The sequence below is a fragment of the Staurois parvus genome, unplaced genomic scaffold (assembly GCF_062004578.1).
Source record: "Staurois parvus isolate SC_StPar_1 unplaced genomic scaffold, SC_StPar_1.0 ptg000085l, whole genome shotgun sequence".
Classification (NCBI taxonomy): Eukaryota; Metazoa; Chordata; class Amphibia; order Anura; family Ranidae; genus Staurois; species Staurois parvus.
The window spans coordinates 1,345,645-1,363,539 of NW_028317881.1; the positions used below are offsets into that span (position 1 = coordinate 1,345,645).

The window sequence follows — 17,895 nt, forward strand, 5'->3', positions numbered from 1 at the left end:
CTTCGGCACCTGCCAGTAGATCCATTTCCGCTCTCTCAACCCATACCCTAAAGACCTATTTGCATCCATTCTCCTATCATTTGCATCTCCTTAAAGGATACAGCATCATCCATTGGTTAATGGGATGTGTCTGGCTAGTCTGACTGCTGCATCCACCAAGGGCACAGCCTCCAGAGGACGGACTTCCTCCTTCTTAAATGGATACATTTTAGTAAATCTGTTGGGCAGCGATGGCTTCTTCCATTCATCATATACAGTTGCAAGAAAAAGTATGTGAACCCCTTGGGATTACGTGGAGTTTTGCATGAATTGGGCATACAATGTGCTCTGAACGTCATCTAAGTCACAACAATAGAAGAACACAGTCTGCTGAACATAATACTACACAAACATTAGATGTTGCCATGGTTTAATTGCACATAACATGTAAACATTCACAGTGCAGGGAGGAAAAAGTATGTGAGGCCCTAGCTTAATGACTTCTCCCAGAGCTAATTGGAGCCAGGAGTGAGCCAACCTTGACTCCAATCAGTGTGATGATATTGGATGTGTTGCTGACAGCTGTCCTGCCCTTAAAAAACACACACCTGTTTTGGGTTTACTGGTTTCAAGAAGCACTGTCTGATGTGAACCATGCCTCGCAGAAAAGAGCTCTCACAAGATCTACGATCAAGAATTGTTGACTCGCATGAAGCTGGAAAGGGTTACAAAAGTATCTCCAAAAGCCTTGATGTTCATGTGTCCACGGTAAGACAGACTCCCTACAAATGGAGAAAGTTTAGCACTGTTGCTACTCTCCCTAGGCGAGGTCGTCCTGTAAAAATGACTGCAAGAGCACAGCGCAGAATGCTGCATGAGGTAAAGAAGAATCCTAGAGTGTCAGCTAAAGACCTACAGAAATCTCTGGCACATGCTAACATTTTTGTTGACAGATCTACAATAAGGAAAACATTAAACAAGAATGGAATACATGTCTTTTTTTGTTTTGAATTTTTGCATCTTTAAATTGCTTTTTACATATTCTCTTATATTATTTGTAACTTTTAAATGATAATGTTTCTTAATTTTTATATTTTTAAATACTATAGCAGTGGACATGTGTCACATAGGTTTTAACTTTTTTACTTTCATGCTTTTAAATGTATTGCCCATGGGAATATATTTTGCAGTATGTCTGCATACAGTCAAGCTTTTGAAACAAAATGTTCTTTAATGACAATATTTTCTCCCATTTTAAATCCTGGCAAGCAGCTTACATGAAATTAAATCATGTTATGGTCACTGCTACCCAGATGTTCTTTTATATAAACATTATTAGTAATAAGCTCTGCAATGTTTGGGATTATCAGGTCAGGCAGAGCATCAAATTTAGTTGGGGCTTCTATAAACTGTACCAAAAGATTGTCTTGTAACAGGTTTATACATTTACACTCTGATACTGTTCTAGCAGTGTTATTACTCCAGGCAATTTCAAGGTAGGTAGGTAACCCCCCCCCCCCCCCCATTATTATCACTGTCCCAGGCCTTGCAGCCTTTTCTATCTGTGCAAGGAGTTGAGTGTCCATCTACAAATAACACTGGGTGGCCTATAACAAACTCCAATTAATAGCTTTAAAGTACACGCACCCATATGCAGTTCCACCATAATGCTTCAGTACCAGTACACTCTCCATTAACAAGGTTCTCTTTTCCACTCATTTTGGGATCACTTCTCACATACAGACCTAATCAGTGATTTACCACATTATTACAACTTCATGCCATGGGTAGAATTTATTGCTGTTATGGGTTTTATTTTTAGATGTTTTTATACGATAGTGTTTGTTGTGTCATATTTCAGGTTAGTTTTTTTATCATGATTAAAATAATATGTTTGCTAAAATTTATATGGGTAATGCAGTTTAAAATGCACCTATACCCTAAACTTTTTTTTTTTGGATGGTATGGGAAAAAGTTAAAACCCCTGTCTGTTTTTAATGGAAAAGGGAAAAATCCTGGAAGTCGCACATCTCTGAATAACCCCGTAAGAAGGTGTATGTCAGCCTGTGCTCCAACCAGGCCACGGCCCCAATGGTTTCGTGATGACTAAGCTCCGTGGGAGTAAAACACGTTGGGGGTATGGCCTGTTTGGATCCTAGGCTAAAGCTGTCATACACCTTTATGGGGTTTTGCAGAGATGTGCAACTTCCAGGATTTTTCCATTTCATTTCTGGAGTTGGGACCAGCTCTGTCATTGTCTGCACACCAAGCGGTTGCTACATAAGATGACCTGGTGGAGCCTTGAATGGCACCTGTCAATTTAGTTTGGATCACCCTGTCTGGTTTTACTGTTTTCCCAGCTCTGTTAGAGAGATTTCCCCTTATTTTATGTTCTGTGGACAACCTTTTACCAGACAGGAGGTGAGGTAAATGAATTTACAGATAAACATTTAACCCAAACCTAGTTTTACTTGCTCTTCTACCAAAATTTACAAAAATGTGAGATTTTTAATGGATAACTTTCCAGACCATACTCAGTATTTCAGTACACTGTGCAAACATATAAAGGTTCCAGCAGCTTCTTCCCTTTGTTCTATTATCTCTGATTTCCCCCTACTTTTTAGTTTCCACTTTCTTAATAATGTATACAGTACCTTTTATCTACTATTTCGTTATCCTTTCCCTTTTCTGCTTAAAATCGTATACCCACTAGGATCTGGGGTTTACTCATCTTTCTTCCAACCATATAATAGCGACTAGTTAAATTCTGTCAAATTCTGGCTTTTATTATATATATGTCTCCATATATAAATAAAGTGTAAAAAATATCAGCTAATACTGCAACACCTTAACCCAGTCTTTCTCAACCTTTTCAACAAAGAGGAACCCTTGAAATAATTGTCCAATCTCAAGGAACCCCTGCTAAAAATTACTATATCTATAACTCCTGATACATTAGTAAGATGGTCATTGGGAAGAATGCTCCTTACACTTGTGGTCATTGGGAAGAAATACCCCCTTACAGATAGCTAAAAAGATCAATGATGTCAGTGAGAACTTATCTGAAAGGTAAAAATTGCTCATTGCTCCAGGAACCCTTAGCAGCCTCTGGAGGAACCCTGGTTGAGAACCTTAACCAATCCTGTTTGGTTTTCCATGGACCAAAATGTAGTAATCTTATAGTACATCTTTGCCTTAGGTTCCAGAGGTCCTTTTCCCTGCACATACTTACATATAGTATACTTTAAATATGTTTATACCTTTTTAACAATGAGTGGACAGTTTGAATCTGGTCAATGACTAGAAATGTGACAGTTGATGAGTAAGTTAGAGTGCCACAGAAAACTATTAAACGGTTTCCATTCTGAAGTGAAAAAAAAAAAAGTTGACTATTGCATTATTTACTGTAACTACCTGGTTTTCAAGTGAGTGATCTCTTCAAAAAATCCACAGAGACTGACAAAAAATTGGCAAGCTTGAGAGATGATTAAATGAATTGCGATGCCATAGCTAATTTTGTCAATTGTGTATTCTTCAGCTGCATAAAAGTACAAAAGGATAAGGAATAAAATAATAAAGAAAATGCTGGCTTTAACAGCATGGTTCCCTCTAGGTTTTGGAATAATGGCAATATTTTCAGATTTAGGTTGCACTATGCAAGCCATCTGGAAAAAAAACAAAAACAGTAAATAAAGTCAACTTCTTATATAACTACATTCACCTTTAATCTACCTTTAAAAATAACAATCTAATTTACAATTACATTGCAAACTTTCACGCTGCATGTTTTTTTTTTTATCCTTAAAGCGGTATTAAACCCAAAAGCAAACATTTATTATGTTGCAGCCTACCAATTCTTAGGTGTGGTATTATTTTTCTTTTTGTTTTCTTTTTATATGCTTTCTTTCCTTTATTTTCATCTGGTGATCCTGCCAGCAAGTCTGTCATTTTCAATAGAACAAGTGTCCAGCAATTGCAGTAGTTATTGGGGTTGAGACAAACCATTTACCATTTTGACTAGTTGCTGACCGCAGATAGCCGAATGACTGCCTCTAGTCAGTGCAAAGCAGTGCCGCTAGTCAGTGCCACCAGTCAGTACCGACTATCAGTACCCGTCATTAGTGCTGCCTATCAGTGCCCATCAGTGCTGCCTATCAGTGCCCATCAGTGCTGCTTATCAGTGCAGCCTCATCAACGCACATCAGTGAAGGAGAAAAATTACCTGTTTTCCAAATTTTATAATAGAAGCAAAGACATTTTTGTTTTCAAAGTTTTTGCTCTTTTTTTGTTTATAGTGCAAAAAGTAAAACACCCAAGCACCAAAAGAAAGCTCTATTTGTGAGAAAAAAATTATAAAAAATTCATATGGGTATAATGTTGCATGACTGTGCAATTGTCATTCAAATTGTGACAGCGCTGAAAGCTAAAAATTAGCCTGATAGGAAAGGGGGTATAAGTGTCCAGTAGGAAAGTGGTTAAGAGTGCTTACAAAGATCAGCTTTTATTTATTTATGTAACACTTTTATTCAAAAGAAAAAAAAATGTTTGCAAATGTTCAACAAATCCTCAGAGGAAAGGTCCAGGGCTAAGTCTGTGGTCCATTTCATGACACAGGCTGACTGAGGTGGTTGCGGGGGATAATAGTGTTGTGTAAAGTTTAGATATACAGTAACTCCCTTGGAGTGTTGGTCAGATGTGCAAAAATGTTTGTATACAGACATCACACTGAGGTCCATTGTGGGTGACAGTTTGGTAGCACAGAAATGTTTTACTTGAAGTTACCTAAATATAAGTTGGGGAGCCGATTTTGCTCTTGCAAAGTTAGAAAAGTTAAAAACCTTTAGAAGACACAATGTGGTGTAAACAAGTGAGGTTTAGTCATGTTCAATGGTGAAACATAGTAGTGATTGCAGGATAAAAGGCTGGATTATGGAAAAAGGACAGTAAGGATCAGTGAGGTAAGAAAAAATTAGCTTTGCATTTTACCCTGTTCCAAAAGTGTAATGAGTGCTGAGTGGGTGGGTGGAGGGAGTGGCCTCGCTCTAGTGGGGTAAGCCATAGTAGATTGTCAATAGTATGAGAAGAAGTGTCTAGGGCCTCAGGTCCCACCCACAGGGGAACTCCCTGAGTAGTGTGATATTTGTGGAGGGGAGCCAATTGGGCTTCCTGGTAATATTTTGAGAAGTGCAGAATACCCATTACCCCAGTCTGTTTAAAGCACAGTAGTAATTACCTCAAGAGGTGTGGCTAAGTGGTTCCTCAAACAAACTGGGTTACCTTGCTCTGAAAAATCAAAGAAAGTGCGAGGTAACTGCTATCAGCAAAACCCAAAATAATTATCTTGGTAGCAAGGTAATTTTAACAGCCACTACCTTCCCCAGCCAGGACATCGGGAGAGTAGACCATTTAGTCAGTAAATTCAATAAATGAGCCAAAGAGCGGCTAGTAAGGCTCACCTTTGACTTAAATAATATGACTTTCCCTCTCCTGCTGCCCTCTCCCATGGTGGTCTCCTCTGGAATCACTCTCCTAGGCCTAGTGGATGGAAGGGAGTTGGAGTTGGAATCCTATCTGCTCAAAACACTTTTCAGGTCCTTCGTTCACCTCCCTCTCCTTACTTAAAGCTCACTTTATTTGTCTATCCTCTCCAGTTTTTCTGAGAATTTCTGTTATCTATTGGCCTCCTGGACTGGTAACAAGCTTCCTTAATGACTTCTCAGCCTGGTTACCCTACTTTTTTTCTTCTGAAATTTTCACAATCGTTCTCAGTGAATTCAACATCCCTGATAATATTAACATTCCTTCACTACTTCTAAACTCCTAATTTTACCTACAACAATGGACACACGCTTTTACTTGCTCTGCTGGCAACTGCCTTGAGCTTGTATTCTCCAACCTATGCACTTCTTGAAATCTCTCCAGCAATCCTTTTCCTCTCTCTGGTCACTACCTAATAATCTTCACTCTATCCTTGTCTTCCTCCTCCTTGCTTCCCAACCACCTAACAGTTACCCGAAGAAACCTTTGCCACCTTAACCCTTCTCTTCTCCTTTCTGTAACAGATTGCCTCTATGACAAAATCTCAGCCCTAAGCTGGCAATTTCTGTCTACAACAGTTCACTGTCATCCACTCTGGACACACTGGCCCCCCTTACTACACACAGAATCAGGCCCCAAATGCTACAACATTGGCAAACAGTCAATATCAAAAGCCTCAACAAAATGTAGCCATGCTCTTTAGCGTCTCTGGCGTAAGACCATTTCCCAGCAAGGCTTCAATCACTATAAATCTGCCCTCCAAAAATATAATTCCTACCCCCGTACTGCTAATCTCATTACCAGCCTCAAACACAGTCCCCGTCTACTCTTTTCTACCTTTAACTCTCTACTTTGTCCTGAGATTTATATAATTTGTGATGAGCTATCACTAAACGAGTCGCTAAACTTTTTTCTGATGCCCACCTAACCACCTGTCCCCTGGACACAATTCCCTCACTACTGTTACCCTCTGGCTCTATCCTACACTCTTTTGCTCACATCTTTAATCTCTCCCTTTCTACTGGCATCTTCCCAAATCCTTTAAAACATACACAGGTCAGCCCCTTACTTAAAAGGCCCTGTTGAACCCCACCAATCTTAACAGCCTAAATCTTATCTCCTTACTCCCTTTAGCCTCCAAACTCCTTGAACATCTAGTCTACAACCGGCTGAGCTGCCACCTCATTGAGAATAACATTTTTGATCCTGTTCAGTCTGGATTTTGCCCACAACACCCTACAGAAACTGCTCTCCTGAAACTCACAAATAACTTACTAACAGCTAAAGCCAATGGTCACTATTCTGTACACTTACTTTTGGACCTCTCTGCTGCCTTTGATACAGTTGACCACCTCCTCTTCCTCAAAAAACTCTATTTCCTTGGTCTCCGTGACTGTACTCTCTGTTGTTACTCATCTTACCTATCTCACCACACCTTCAGAGTCACTTACAACTCAGCTTCCTCTTCTCCTATTCCTTTTACCGTCATGGTCTCCCAAGGTTCTGTCCTTGGACCTCTCTTATTTTCAATCTACACTTCTTCTCTGGGCCAGCTGATAGCTTTCCATGGCTTCCAATACCATTTCTATGCTGATGATACCCACATCTATCTTTTTACTTTTCAGCTCACCCCGTCAGTTTCCTCACATATCACTAATTTTTTAACAGACATCAATACGGATGTCACACCACTTCCTCAAACTCAATCTATCCAAAATTGAGCTCTTAACCACTTGCCATCCTGAGGATTTACCCCCCTTAATGACCAGGCCTCTTTTTGCTATTCAGCACTGCACTATTTCAACTGATAATTGCACTGTCATGCAATGCTGTACCCAAACGAAATTTACGTCCTTTTTTTCATACTAACAGAGCTTTCTTTTGGTGGTATTTGATCACCTGTGTGCTTTTTACTTTTCGCACTATAAACAAAAAAAGACAGAAAATTTTGAAGAAAAACGATATTATATTTTTTACTTTCGGCTATAAAAAATATATAGTATCAAAGTCAGTCATAAATTTAGGCCAAATGTATTCTGCTACATGTTTTTGGTTAAAAAAAATCCCAATAAGTGTATGTTGATTGCTTTGTGTGAAAGTTATAGGGTCTACAAAATATGGTATAGATACTGCAATTTACGCCATTTTTTTCCTATTCAGCTAGTTTAACTGACAATTGCGTGGTCATGCAATACGGTACATAAATTAAATTTATGTCTTCATTTTCACACAAATAGAGCTTTCTTTTGGTGGTATTTGATCACCTGTGCACTTTTTATTTTTGGTGCTATAAACAAAAACATTTTTGAAAAATGTTTTTTTTTTTTAATTAAAACCGATATTTGTCATAAAAAAAATCCAAAAAACTCACATTTCATCATAAATTTAGGCCAAAATGTATTCTGCTCCATATTTTTGGTTAAAAAAAATCCCAATAAGTGTATATTGATTGCTTTGTGTAAAGGTTATAGCATCTACAAACTATGGTATAGATAATGGAATTTACACAGCTTTTACTTTCTGACTGCCTATCACATTTCTTGAGGTGCTAAAATATCAAGACAGTACAGACACCCCCAAATGACACCTTTTTGGAAAGTAGACACCCTAAGCTATCTGCTGAGTGGCATATTGAGTCCATGGAAGCTTTATTTTTTTTCCACAAGTTTTTGGAAAATGACAAAAACATTTTTTTTTTTAAACATAGTTGTCATTTAAATAATGTATTTCTCACACAAGCCATGGTTCCATGTGGAATTACACCCCAAAATACATTCTGCTACTTCTACTGAATATGGGGATACCACATGTGTGAGATTTTCTGGGAGTCTAGCCACATACAGGAGCCTGAAATCTAATGACTTTGAAAGCCTGACGGTTCGTAACTTCCTCATTTCACTTCCTCACTACCCATCACAGTTTCGGAGGCCCTGAAATGCCAGGATAGCACCAACCCCCCCAAATGACCCCTTTTTGGAAAGTAGATACCCCAAGGAATTTAGAAAGAGGCATGGTGAGTATTTTGCAGATCTCATTTTTTCTCAAAAGGTTTTGAAATATATAGAAAAAATAAGTTTTTGTTTTCTCTCTTCATTTTCCAAAAACATGTGGCAACAAACGAGATCTGAAAAATACTCACCATGCTTCTTATCAAATTCTTTGGGGTGTCTACTTTCCAAAAAGTGGTCATTTGGGGGGGTTTTGCTATCCTGGCATTTCAGGGCCTTCGAAACTGTGATAGGTAGTCAGGAAGTGTAATGAGGAAATAAAGCCCTTTAAAAGCCTGAAGGTGCTTATTGGATTTTGGGGTCCTCTACCTGGCTAGACTGCCAAAAAGTCTCTCACATGTGGTTCCCCCATACTCCGGAGAAGTAGCAGAATGTATTTTGGGGAGTAATTCCACAGATACCCATGGCATGCGTGAGCAATAAAAAATTTAGGAGACAATTTTGTGTTAAAAAAAAAAAAAATTCCAAAAACTTGTGGTAAAAAAACAATTCTTCTATTGACTCAACATGCCTCTCAGCAAATAGTTTGGGGTGTCTACTTACCAAAAAAGGGTCGTTTTGGGGAGTGGGGGCATTTATGCCCAGCATTAGAAGTTTGTCACACATCATTCACTCTTCTAACCACCTAAAGACCAAGCCTTTTCTGACACTTTTTGTTCCCGTGAAAAAAATCTGTATTGTTTGCTAGGAAATTACTTTGAACCCCAAAACATTATATATTATTTTAAAGCAGACACCATAGTGAATAAAATGGTGGGTACTGCAATTTTTTATGTCACATTTTTCAAACGCAGATTTTTTGCAACAAATACACTTTTTTTACAAAAACACAATATATTGGCCAATTATTTGGTAAAATATAAAAGATGATGGTATGCCGAGTAAATGTATACCAAACTTGACATGCTTTAAAACTGCGCATGCCCCGTGCAATGGCGACAAACTGCATACATTTTTAATATCCATAGGCAACACTTTAAAAGCCTTTACAAGCTACCATTTTAGATTTACAGAGGAGGTTTAGTGATAGAATTAATGCCCTTGATCTGACGTTTGCGGCGATACCTCACATGCAGGGTGCAGCCGCTGTTTACATACTGGCACAGGGTCATTGCACGAGCAGGCAAGTGCACGCGCACATGGGGGGCAGGGGGTGCTTTTTTTTTTTTTAAAGTTATTTTGATTTTTTTTAATTATTTTTACACTGTCCCTTTTCATGTTTTTTTTGCACTTTTAATGCCATCACTGGGAATGCAAATATCCCCTATAACTTCAGTGGGCATTGTCATATATTCTTTTTTGAGAAATCTGGGGTCTTTTAGACTCTAGATATCTCCTCTGCCTTTACATTATCTAATCTCACCAATATCAGTGTGTGATCAGATGCTTTCCCAATATACAAATGGCGCTGTTTATATCCTGCAAAACTGAAGTAATGAAGTGCTCGTAGTTTCCAATTTTTTAGACTATAGAGATGATTGGCACCATTCCGGTCTCCGATCAGCTCTATGGTCATCTGGCAGAAACACCGGCTACATTCTCAGGTTCCCTCGATGACACGAGACTGCCCGAGAAGGCCGTGGAAGGCAGTGAGGGAGGGGGGCATTGTCTCCCACTGCTGGTAAAAGCAATCCTGCAGCTAATAAGCCACTAAGATTGCTTTTACATGAAAGCCGATCGCTGGCTTAAAAACAATGATACCAGGGCGATGCCTGCAGCTGTAGGCATCATCCTGTTATAACCATTCAAAGTCCAGTGATGTATCAATACACCGCTGGTCCTTGTTGGATCTATATGCTATATTCTTTTTTTTTTTTTTGTATGCAGCCTGTGGGCTGAAGGGAAAAAAAGAAAAGAAATCTCTTTTTCTGTCAGAAAAAGTGTGTGGTATGCCCACCATTAAAATATACTTCCCTGCATCCACCCACTTCTAAGGGCGGGCACACATTAGGTCGCACAGTGCCACATGTGCCAATTCCAAGATTGCACAAATGTCTAAATAGTGGCATGCTTGAATAAAAGTTGTCCAGGTACAGTGAAGGAGATAAGTATTTGATCCCCTGCTGATTTTGAATGTTTGCCCACTCACAAAGAAATAATCAGTCTAAAAATTGAATAGTAGGTGTAGTGTAACACTGAGAGACAGAATAGCAACAAAAAAATCAAAATAAATGCATGTCTATTATGCAAATTATGCACTGATTTGCATGTTCATGATGGAAATAAGGATTTGATCCCCTATCATTCAGCAGGATTTCTGCCTACCAGGTGTCTTTCATACAGGTAACAAGCTGAGGTTAGAAGCAGTCTCTTAACCTCCCTGGCGGTATGATTATTTCAGATTTTTGGTGCTGAAAGCGGTACCATTTTTTTGCATGGAAATATGTATTTTTTTTATTGTAGGCTGTAATTTTTAGGAAAAACTCACTGAAATCTGTCCGAACAAGAGTCTAGTAAACATCCCGGGTATGATAAAATTTGAAACACAAAATCATAAATTATAATTTAATAAATAATCATAAAAATAATATAAAAATAATAAAAAATTAAATTCAATAATATAATCAAACCAAAAACACTGAAATGTGAAATAGAGCGCCAAGTTCGCACATTGCTGAGCTCAGTCGCAAAATCGTTTTCAGTTTCTGATGACGAATTTCCCCCACGAATCATTATCACTCAATTCTGTAAGTGGTTCTGATTTACTATTGCTGTTCTCTAGCTGATCTAAACCGCTTTTGACCTAAAGGGACACTTTTTGGACGCCATGGACATTTCTCAGTTTCCAGGCAGAAAGAACAGACAAAATGCAGGCAGGGCACAGGACAAAGCACTAGGGACAATATGTATGTGAAATAGGTTGAAACAGCAATGTTTTACTGTGTAAAATGAAAAAAAAAAAAAATGAAATTTTTTAAAATTTTTAAATTTCCCGCCGCCGCCGGCGGCGCCCGTACGTCCCGACGTCACAGGGACAGGACACAGAAGCCGGATGCCGGCATCGGCCGGAGGAGATGGCCGGGGACGCTGCAGGGGACACATCGTGGGAGCGCAGGGTAAGGTAAGTGAAGAACACATGCCGGAGCAGTGCCGCATGGTATTCCCGAGTGTAGCTCGGGGTTACCGCTTTTGGTACTGAAATGTTACCCCGAGCTACACTCGGGAATACCACCAAGGAGGTTAAAGGGAGTGCTGCTAATCTCATTTTGTTATCTGTATAAAAGACACCTGTCCACAGGAGCAATCAAACAATCAGATTCAAAACGTTCCACCATGGCAAAGACCAAAGACCTGTCCAAGGATGTCAGGGACAAGATTGTGGACCTACACAAGGCTGGACTGGGCTACCAAACTATCGCCAAGCAGCTTGGTGAGAAGGTGACGACAGTTGGTGCAATCATTCGCAAATGGAAGAAACACAAACAACTGTCAGTCTCCCTAGGTCTGGTGCACCATGCAAGATCTCACCTTGTGGAGTGTCAATGATCATGAGAACAGTGAGGAATCATCCCAGAACTACACGTAAGGATCTTGTCAATGATGTCTAGACAGCTGGGACCACAGTCACCAAGAAAACAAGTGGTAATACACTTAGCCGACAAGGATTGAAATCCTGCAGTGCCCACAAGGTCCCTCTGCTCAAGAAAGCACATGTCCAGGCCCATCTGAAGTTTGCCACTGAACATCTGAATGATGTAGAGAAGGACTGGTTTATAGTGTTGTGGTCAGATGAGACCAAAATCGAGCTCTTTGGCATCAACTCAACTCGCCGTGTTTGGAGGAGGAGGAGGAATGCTGCCTATGACCCCAAGAACACCATCCCAACTGTCAAACGTGGTGGAAACATTTTGTTTTGGGGGTGTTTTTCTGCTAAGGGGACAGGACAACTGCATCGCATCAAAGGGACGATGGACTGGGCAATGTACCATCAAATCTTGGGTGAGAACCTTCTTCCCTCAGCCAGGGCATTGAAAATGGGCCGCGGATGGGTGTTTCAGCATGACAATGACCCAAAACACACAGCCAAGGCAACAAAGGAGTGGCTCAAGAAGAAGCACATTAAGGTCTTGGAGTGGCTTAGCCAGTCTCCAGACCTTAATCCGATTGAAAATCTGTGGAGGGAGCTGAAAGTTCGAGTTGGCAAATGTCAGCCACCAAACCTTAATGACTTGGAGAGGATCTGCCAAGAGGAGTGGGCCAAATTCCCTCCTGACATGTGTGCAAACCTGGTGGCCAACTACAGGAAACATCTGACCTATGTGATTGCCAACAAAGGATTTGCCACCAAGTACTAAGTATTTGATCCCCTTCACAAAACATGACCTATTTCCCTCATGAACATGCAAATCAGTCCATAATTTGTTAGACATGAATTTCTTTTGAATTTTTTTATTGCTATTCTGTCTCTCAGTGTTACAATGCACCTACCATTCGATTTTTAGACTGATCATTTCTTTGTGAGTGGGCAAACATTCAAAATCAGCAGGGAATCAAATACTTATTTCCTTCACTGTATAAGTGGTACTCCATATGGAAAAAGGATGACACCAAGTCCAAAACTATCTTGCCAGTACTCCCCATGTAATCTGGGCATCCGGGGGGCTCCACGTGACCATCTTTTCCCTTGTAAATCCGAAACTTATATGTATAGTCTGTTTCCCTCTCACAGGTCATAACTGGCACGCTTGCTGGGGAGAAATTGTTTGAATGCAAGGTGGCCAGAAAAATTAATGAAAGACTCATCAACGCAGGTGTTTTACTTGGGAGTATAGACATCTGCAAATTTTTGGTTAAGGTGATTTATGAGGGGCCGAATTTTGTGGAGCTGGTAAAATTCAGAGTCACCCCGATGATGACAGAGTATATTGTCGTTAAAATGCATACAACACAATATACTCTCATATCTATTCCTGGCCATGGCAGCAGAGAACACGGGCATATGATGAATCGGGTCTGTGGACCAATACAACCACAATTAATTTTTTTTAGTAATGCCCATGTTGAGGGTTAGGCCCAAAAAAAATTTAAATTTGGAAACCGTAATGGGTTTCCATGCGAATGGTCTGGAAAGATTTGAATTTGGGTTGGCGGCGATAAACTGTTGTGCATATAAATTGCTTTGATCTACAATCAATGCATACAGATCTTCTATGAAAAACAGCTCCAAAAAAATCAAGGGGAGTTTTTAAATTTGCTGTTTCCAACTGAATTCCTAGTTGGGCAGTGAATGGGGGAAGTACGGGTGCTGATTCTGCGAACACCGCAGTTTTGTGTGCAATGTATCAAGTGACAGTGACCTACTGACACTGCACTTGCTGGGGGAGAAGGGGAGGTGAGCTTAGGGGCTAAACGCAGGTGCTGGGGCTGATCCCGCTAACGCTGTGTTTTTGGGGACTGGCAATCAACGGGTTAAATGTTCTTACTGGTGTACTGACGGGCAATATCTGGGAGGGGCATGAAAACCATGGGAGCGAGAATCATGTATATATGTGATTTTGTGCACCCGTGCTGCCCTGTAGCAGTATTTCTGTTATAGGGCTGTCAGGAAGCGGTTACTGAAGCGGTTTGTGTTACAGCGCTGCGTTATTTTAACTGACAATTGCATGGTTATGCAACGCTGCACCCAAATTAAATTTACGTCCTTTTTTTTCCCCACAAATTGAGCTTTCTTTCATTGGTATTTGATCGCCTGTGCTTTTTTGATTTTTTGCGCTATAAAAAAAAGGACTGACAATTTTGAGAAAAAAAACAATATTTAGGACTTTTTGCTATAAAACATGTCCAGTAAAAAAATGTAAAAATCAAATTTCATCACAAATTAAGGCCAAAATGTATTCTGCGATATGTCTTTGCTAAAAAAAATCCCAATACGTGTAAAATAAATTGGTTTATGTGTAAGTTATAGTGTCTACAAATGGCGGTATATATACTGGAATTTTTTGATCAGCGACTTATGACGGGACTGCAGCGGACATTCTGACACTGGGGGGAACTAACTTGGGGTCACTGACATCCCTAGTGACACCAATACAGTGGTCAGTGCAAAAAAAACCCCACTGACACTGTACTACTAATGATACTGGGGAGGAAGGGGTTAACATTTGAAGGCAATCAAAGGGTTAACTGTGTGATGGGAGTGTTTCACTGGGGGCGGGGGTGTGTGTGCTTCATTGTAAGCACATCCTGATCAGTGTGCAAAAACTGACAGGGAGGAGAGCTGCATTGTAAACAATGCAGCCGTCCTCCCTGTCAGTGTTTAGTGGTAATCGTCGGGCTCCAGCAGGTAATCACCGGCCGGGACCTGGTGATTGACACCCGCGGCCGTGATCGGACGCCCCCTACCCGAAATGCAAAGTCACGTATATATTCGTGTTTTTGCGCAGCGGTGCCGCCCTGCCGCAGTAAATGTACTATGGCTGGTGGGCAAGTGGTTAATGTGTCTTTTTACGTTCGTATTTAGCCATCAAGATTTAACTTTTGTTCTTTGATATTTGTTGTAAATTGGAATTAATTGACCTCAAAGCACTCCTACTTTTCGTCAGTGTTCTTTGTTGTGAGAATTTGATCCCATTTAGTGCCATGTAGTATGAAGTGAAACTTAGTGAAGTTGGCTCTTTTGAAAATTAGAGTTCTTACCCTGCCATCATGTCTTCTTTACTGTACTTTATGGCTAATCTAAGTACTCTGTGATTACTGTTAACTTATATCCCACATCTGCAATCAGCTCTGTGTTGTTTGTAATTAGTAGGTCCTGCAGACCATTATTTCTAGCTGGGGCTTCCACCATTTGATCAATGAAATTATCCTGCATTACAATCAAGAAATGATGAGCCTTAGTTGAGTGTGCAGTTCTGTCTGCCTAATCAGTATCACTGTAGTTGAAGTTCCCCATGATTATAACAATGCCCTCTCTCTCTGCCATCTCTAACTGAAAAAGGAGATGGGTCTCCTCTTCATCTTGTTAGGAGGACTATAACATACACCCACAAGCCATTTACTGTATGTTTCATCCCTTTGAAGCTCCAGCAACAAATACTCCACTTTCTCACTTGACCTGTGAACAATATCATCCTGCATATTCACTTTCAAATTACTCTTCACATACAAGCATACCCCTTCCCCTCTTGTATGTCTCTCCGATATTGCTAATACCCCTGGACAGTGACAAGCCAGTAATTTGAGCTGCTAAACTAGGTTTTTAGATAATCACACAAAGTCAAAATCAAGTTCTAGTTCTTCCATTTTATTAACCAGACTTCTAGCATTTGTGTACACGCATTTTAATTTTGTACAAGCATATATAAATGTATTCTTCCACACCTTTGAATTACTATTAGACTCAGCAAGCCTATTAGTCTTGGCCTTGGATACTTTTTTAGTTTTTCTTCCATCTGGTTTCATGCCACACAACTTCCCACCCCCCGGATTTTGCCACATCTGCACACTCTGACCCTTGTTCACAGCACAGTATACCTTTCACTAATCTCTCCCCTCCACATCCTAATTTAAAAGTTCCTCCAACCTTCTTTTTTTTCATACAATAAAGTTTCCATTATAATTCCAAATATAACCAAAGGAAAGGAATAAACGGCCAGCACCTTGTAAAAAATATGTCAATAATTTTCACAGCCTATAATACAGTGTTGTATTACAATCTTGAATTTAAACATATCTGATAGGAAAAACAATGTTAGCCATGTATATCTTCATTGTAAGGGGAAAAGCTATGCTTCTCCAACCTTCTCACCCAACAGAGCTGCACCCTCCCCATTTAGGTGCACTCCATTTTACTGTAGAGCTGGTAAACAAAATCGCCCCAGTTCTCCATGAACCCTAAACCCTTCTTCTTGTACTAGTTCATCAGCCACTTGTTTTGATAACTAAGTTATCTAAGCTCTTGCTGCCTCTCAGCTGTGGCACATGGTACAGGCAGGATGTCTGCAAATACTACTTTGAAGGTCCTATTCTTTAATATAGCACCTAAGTCCCTGAAATCATTTTTAAGGATGCTCCAAATTTTAGATTCCTCTAAATTTGCCCTTTGTACCAATATTTACCATGACAGCTGGGCCCTCCTGAGACCCTCCCAACAATCTTTTCATCCAATCCAAAATGTGCCAAGCCCGAATTCCCAGTACACAACATAATTCTCTGCAATCATGGTCTCTGTTACAAATTGCCCCATTTGTTTTACTAATATTTGAGTCCACTGTCACCAGTATATCCTTTAGAGATGAGCGAAGAAATGAAAAATTCGATTCGACTGATTCGGCGAATTCGTGGACAATATTCGATTCGAGTCGAATAAATTCGCTGTGAATTTAACTTAAAAAAGGGTGTTTCTAGGCTTCAGAGAGACTTAATATTAGTGCAGAACACTGTACCTTTAATTTAAATGCCCTTGGAGTCTGCTGGGGAAGAGAAATAATACTGTCAGTCAGTATGACATGCAGATGAGTGCCGTCGATCTTAGAATCACCGCACACTTCACTCATTTGGGCAGTCACGGGGCCAAAACCAGAGTGTGGAGCCACAGTGTGGCGGTGGAGGCAGCAGCAATGGGAGGCCATACAGCACCCTATGACAAAAATGGAAACCACCAGCAGTGTGAGGAGACCTGAAAGTGGCACATGGCAGAGTGTGGCGATAGAGACAGCAGCAATGGGAGGCCGTACAGGGACCCATGACACACTCTGGACCTGGCAGCAGCATGAGGAGGCGGTACAGGGGCCCATGACAGATTACGGGCCTGGCAGCAGCATGAGGAGTCGGTACGGGGGCCCATGGCAGATTACGGGCCTGGCAGCAGCAATGGGAGGCCGTACAGGGACCCATGACACACTCTGGACCTGGCAGCAGCATGGGGAGGCGGTACAGGGGCCCATGACAGATTACGGGCCTGGCAGCAGCATGAGGAGTCGGTACGGGGGCCCATGACACACTCTGGACCTGGCAGCAGCATGAGGAGGCGGTACAGGGGCGCATGACAGATTACGAGCCTGGCAGCAGCAACTTGGACAGGAGGACGTTCAGCTTCTGCACCGTCGGGTGCGTGTTCGCAAACTGTTGTCTCTTGGAAACGGATTCCAAGAAAGACTGCTGACGGAATCCGTGAAGAGGAGTAGCAGGAGAAGGAGCATCTGAACGAGCGGAATATGCCAACAAGCGACAACAGGGGCCCATGTCAGATTACGGGCCTGGCAGCAGCATGAGGAGTCGGTACAGGGGCCCATGGCAGATTAGGGGCCTGGCAGCAGCTATGGGAGGCCCGTAATCTGCCAGCACCCTATGACAAAAAATGGAACCCACCAGCAGTGTGAGGAGACCTGAAAGTGGCACATGGCAGAGTGTGGCGATGGAGACAGCAGCA

At 40.9% G+C, this 17,895-nt stretch overlaps 1 protein-coding gene across 1 annotated transcript in view; it reads right to left on the reverse strand.

Moving 5' to 3' along the window:
* STING1 (stimulator of interferon response cGAMP interactor 1) overlaps positions 1-17,895 on the reverse strand; it is a 141,011-nt gene that overhangs the window by 103,567 nt on the left and 19,549 nt on the right. Inside the window, exon 2 of the mRNA XM_089669947.1 lies at positions 3,394-3,644. Within this exon, the coding sequence (XP_089526073.1) occupies positions 3,394-3,644 (251 nt within the window). The remainder of the gene's footprint in view (positions 1-3,393; positions 3,645-17,895) is intronic.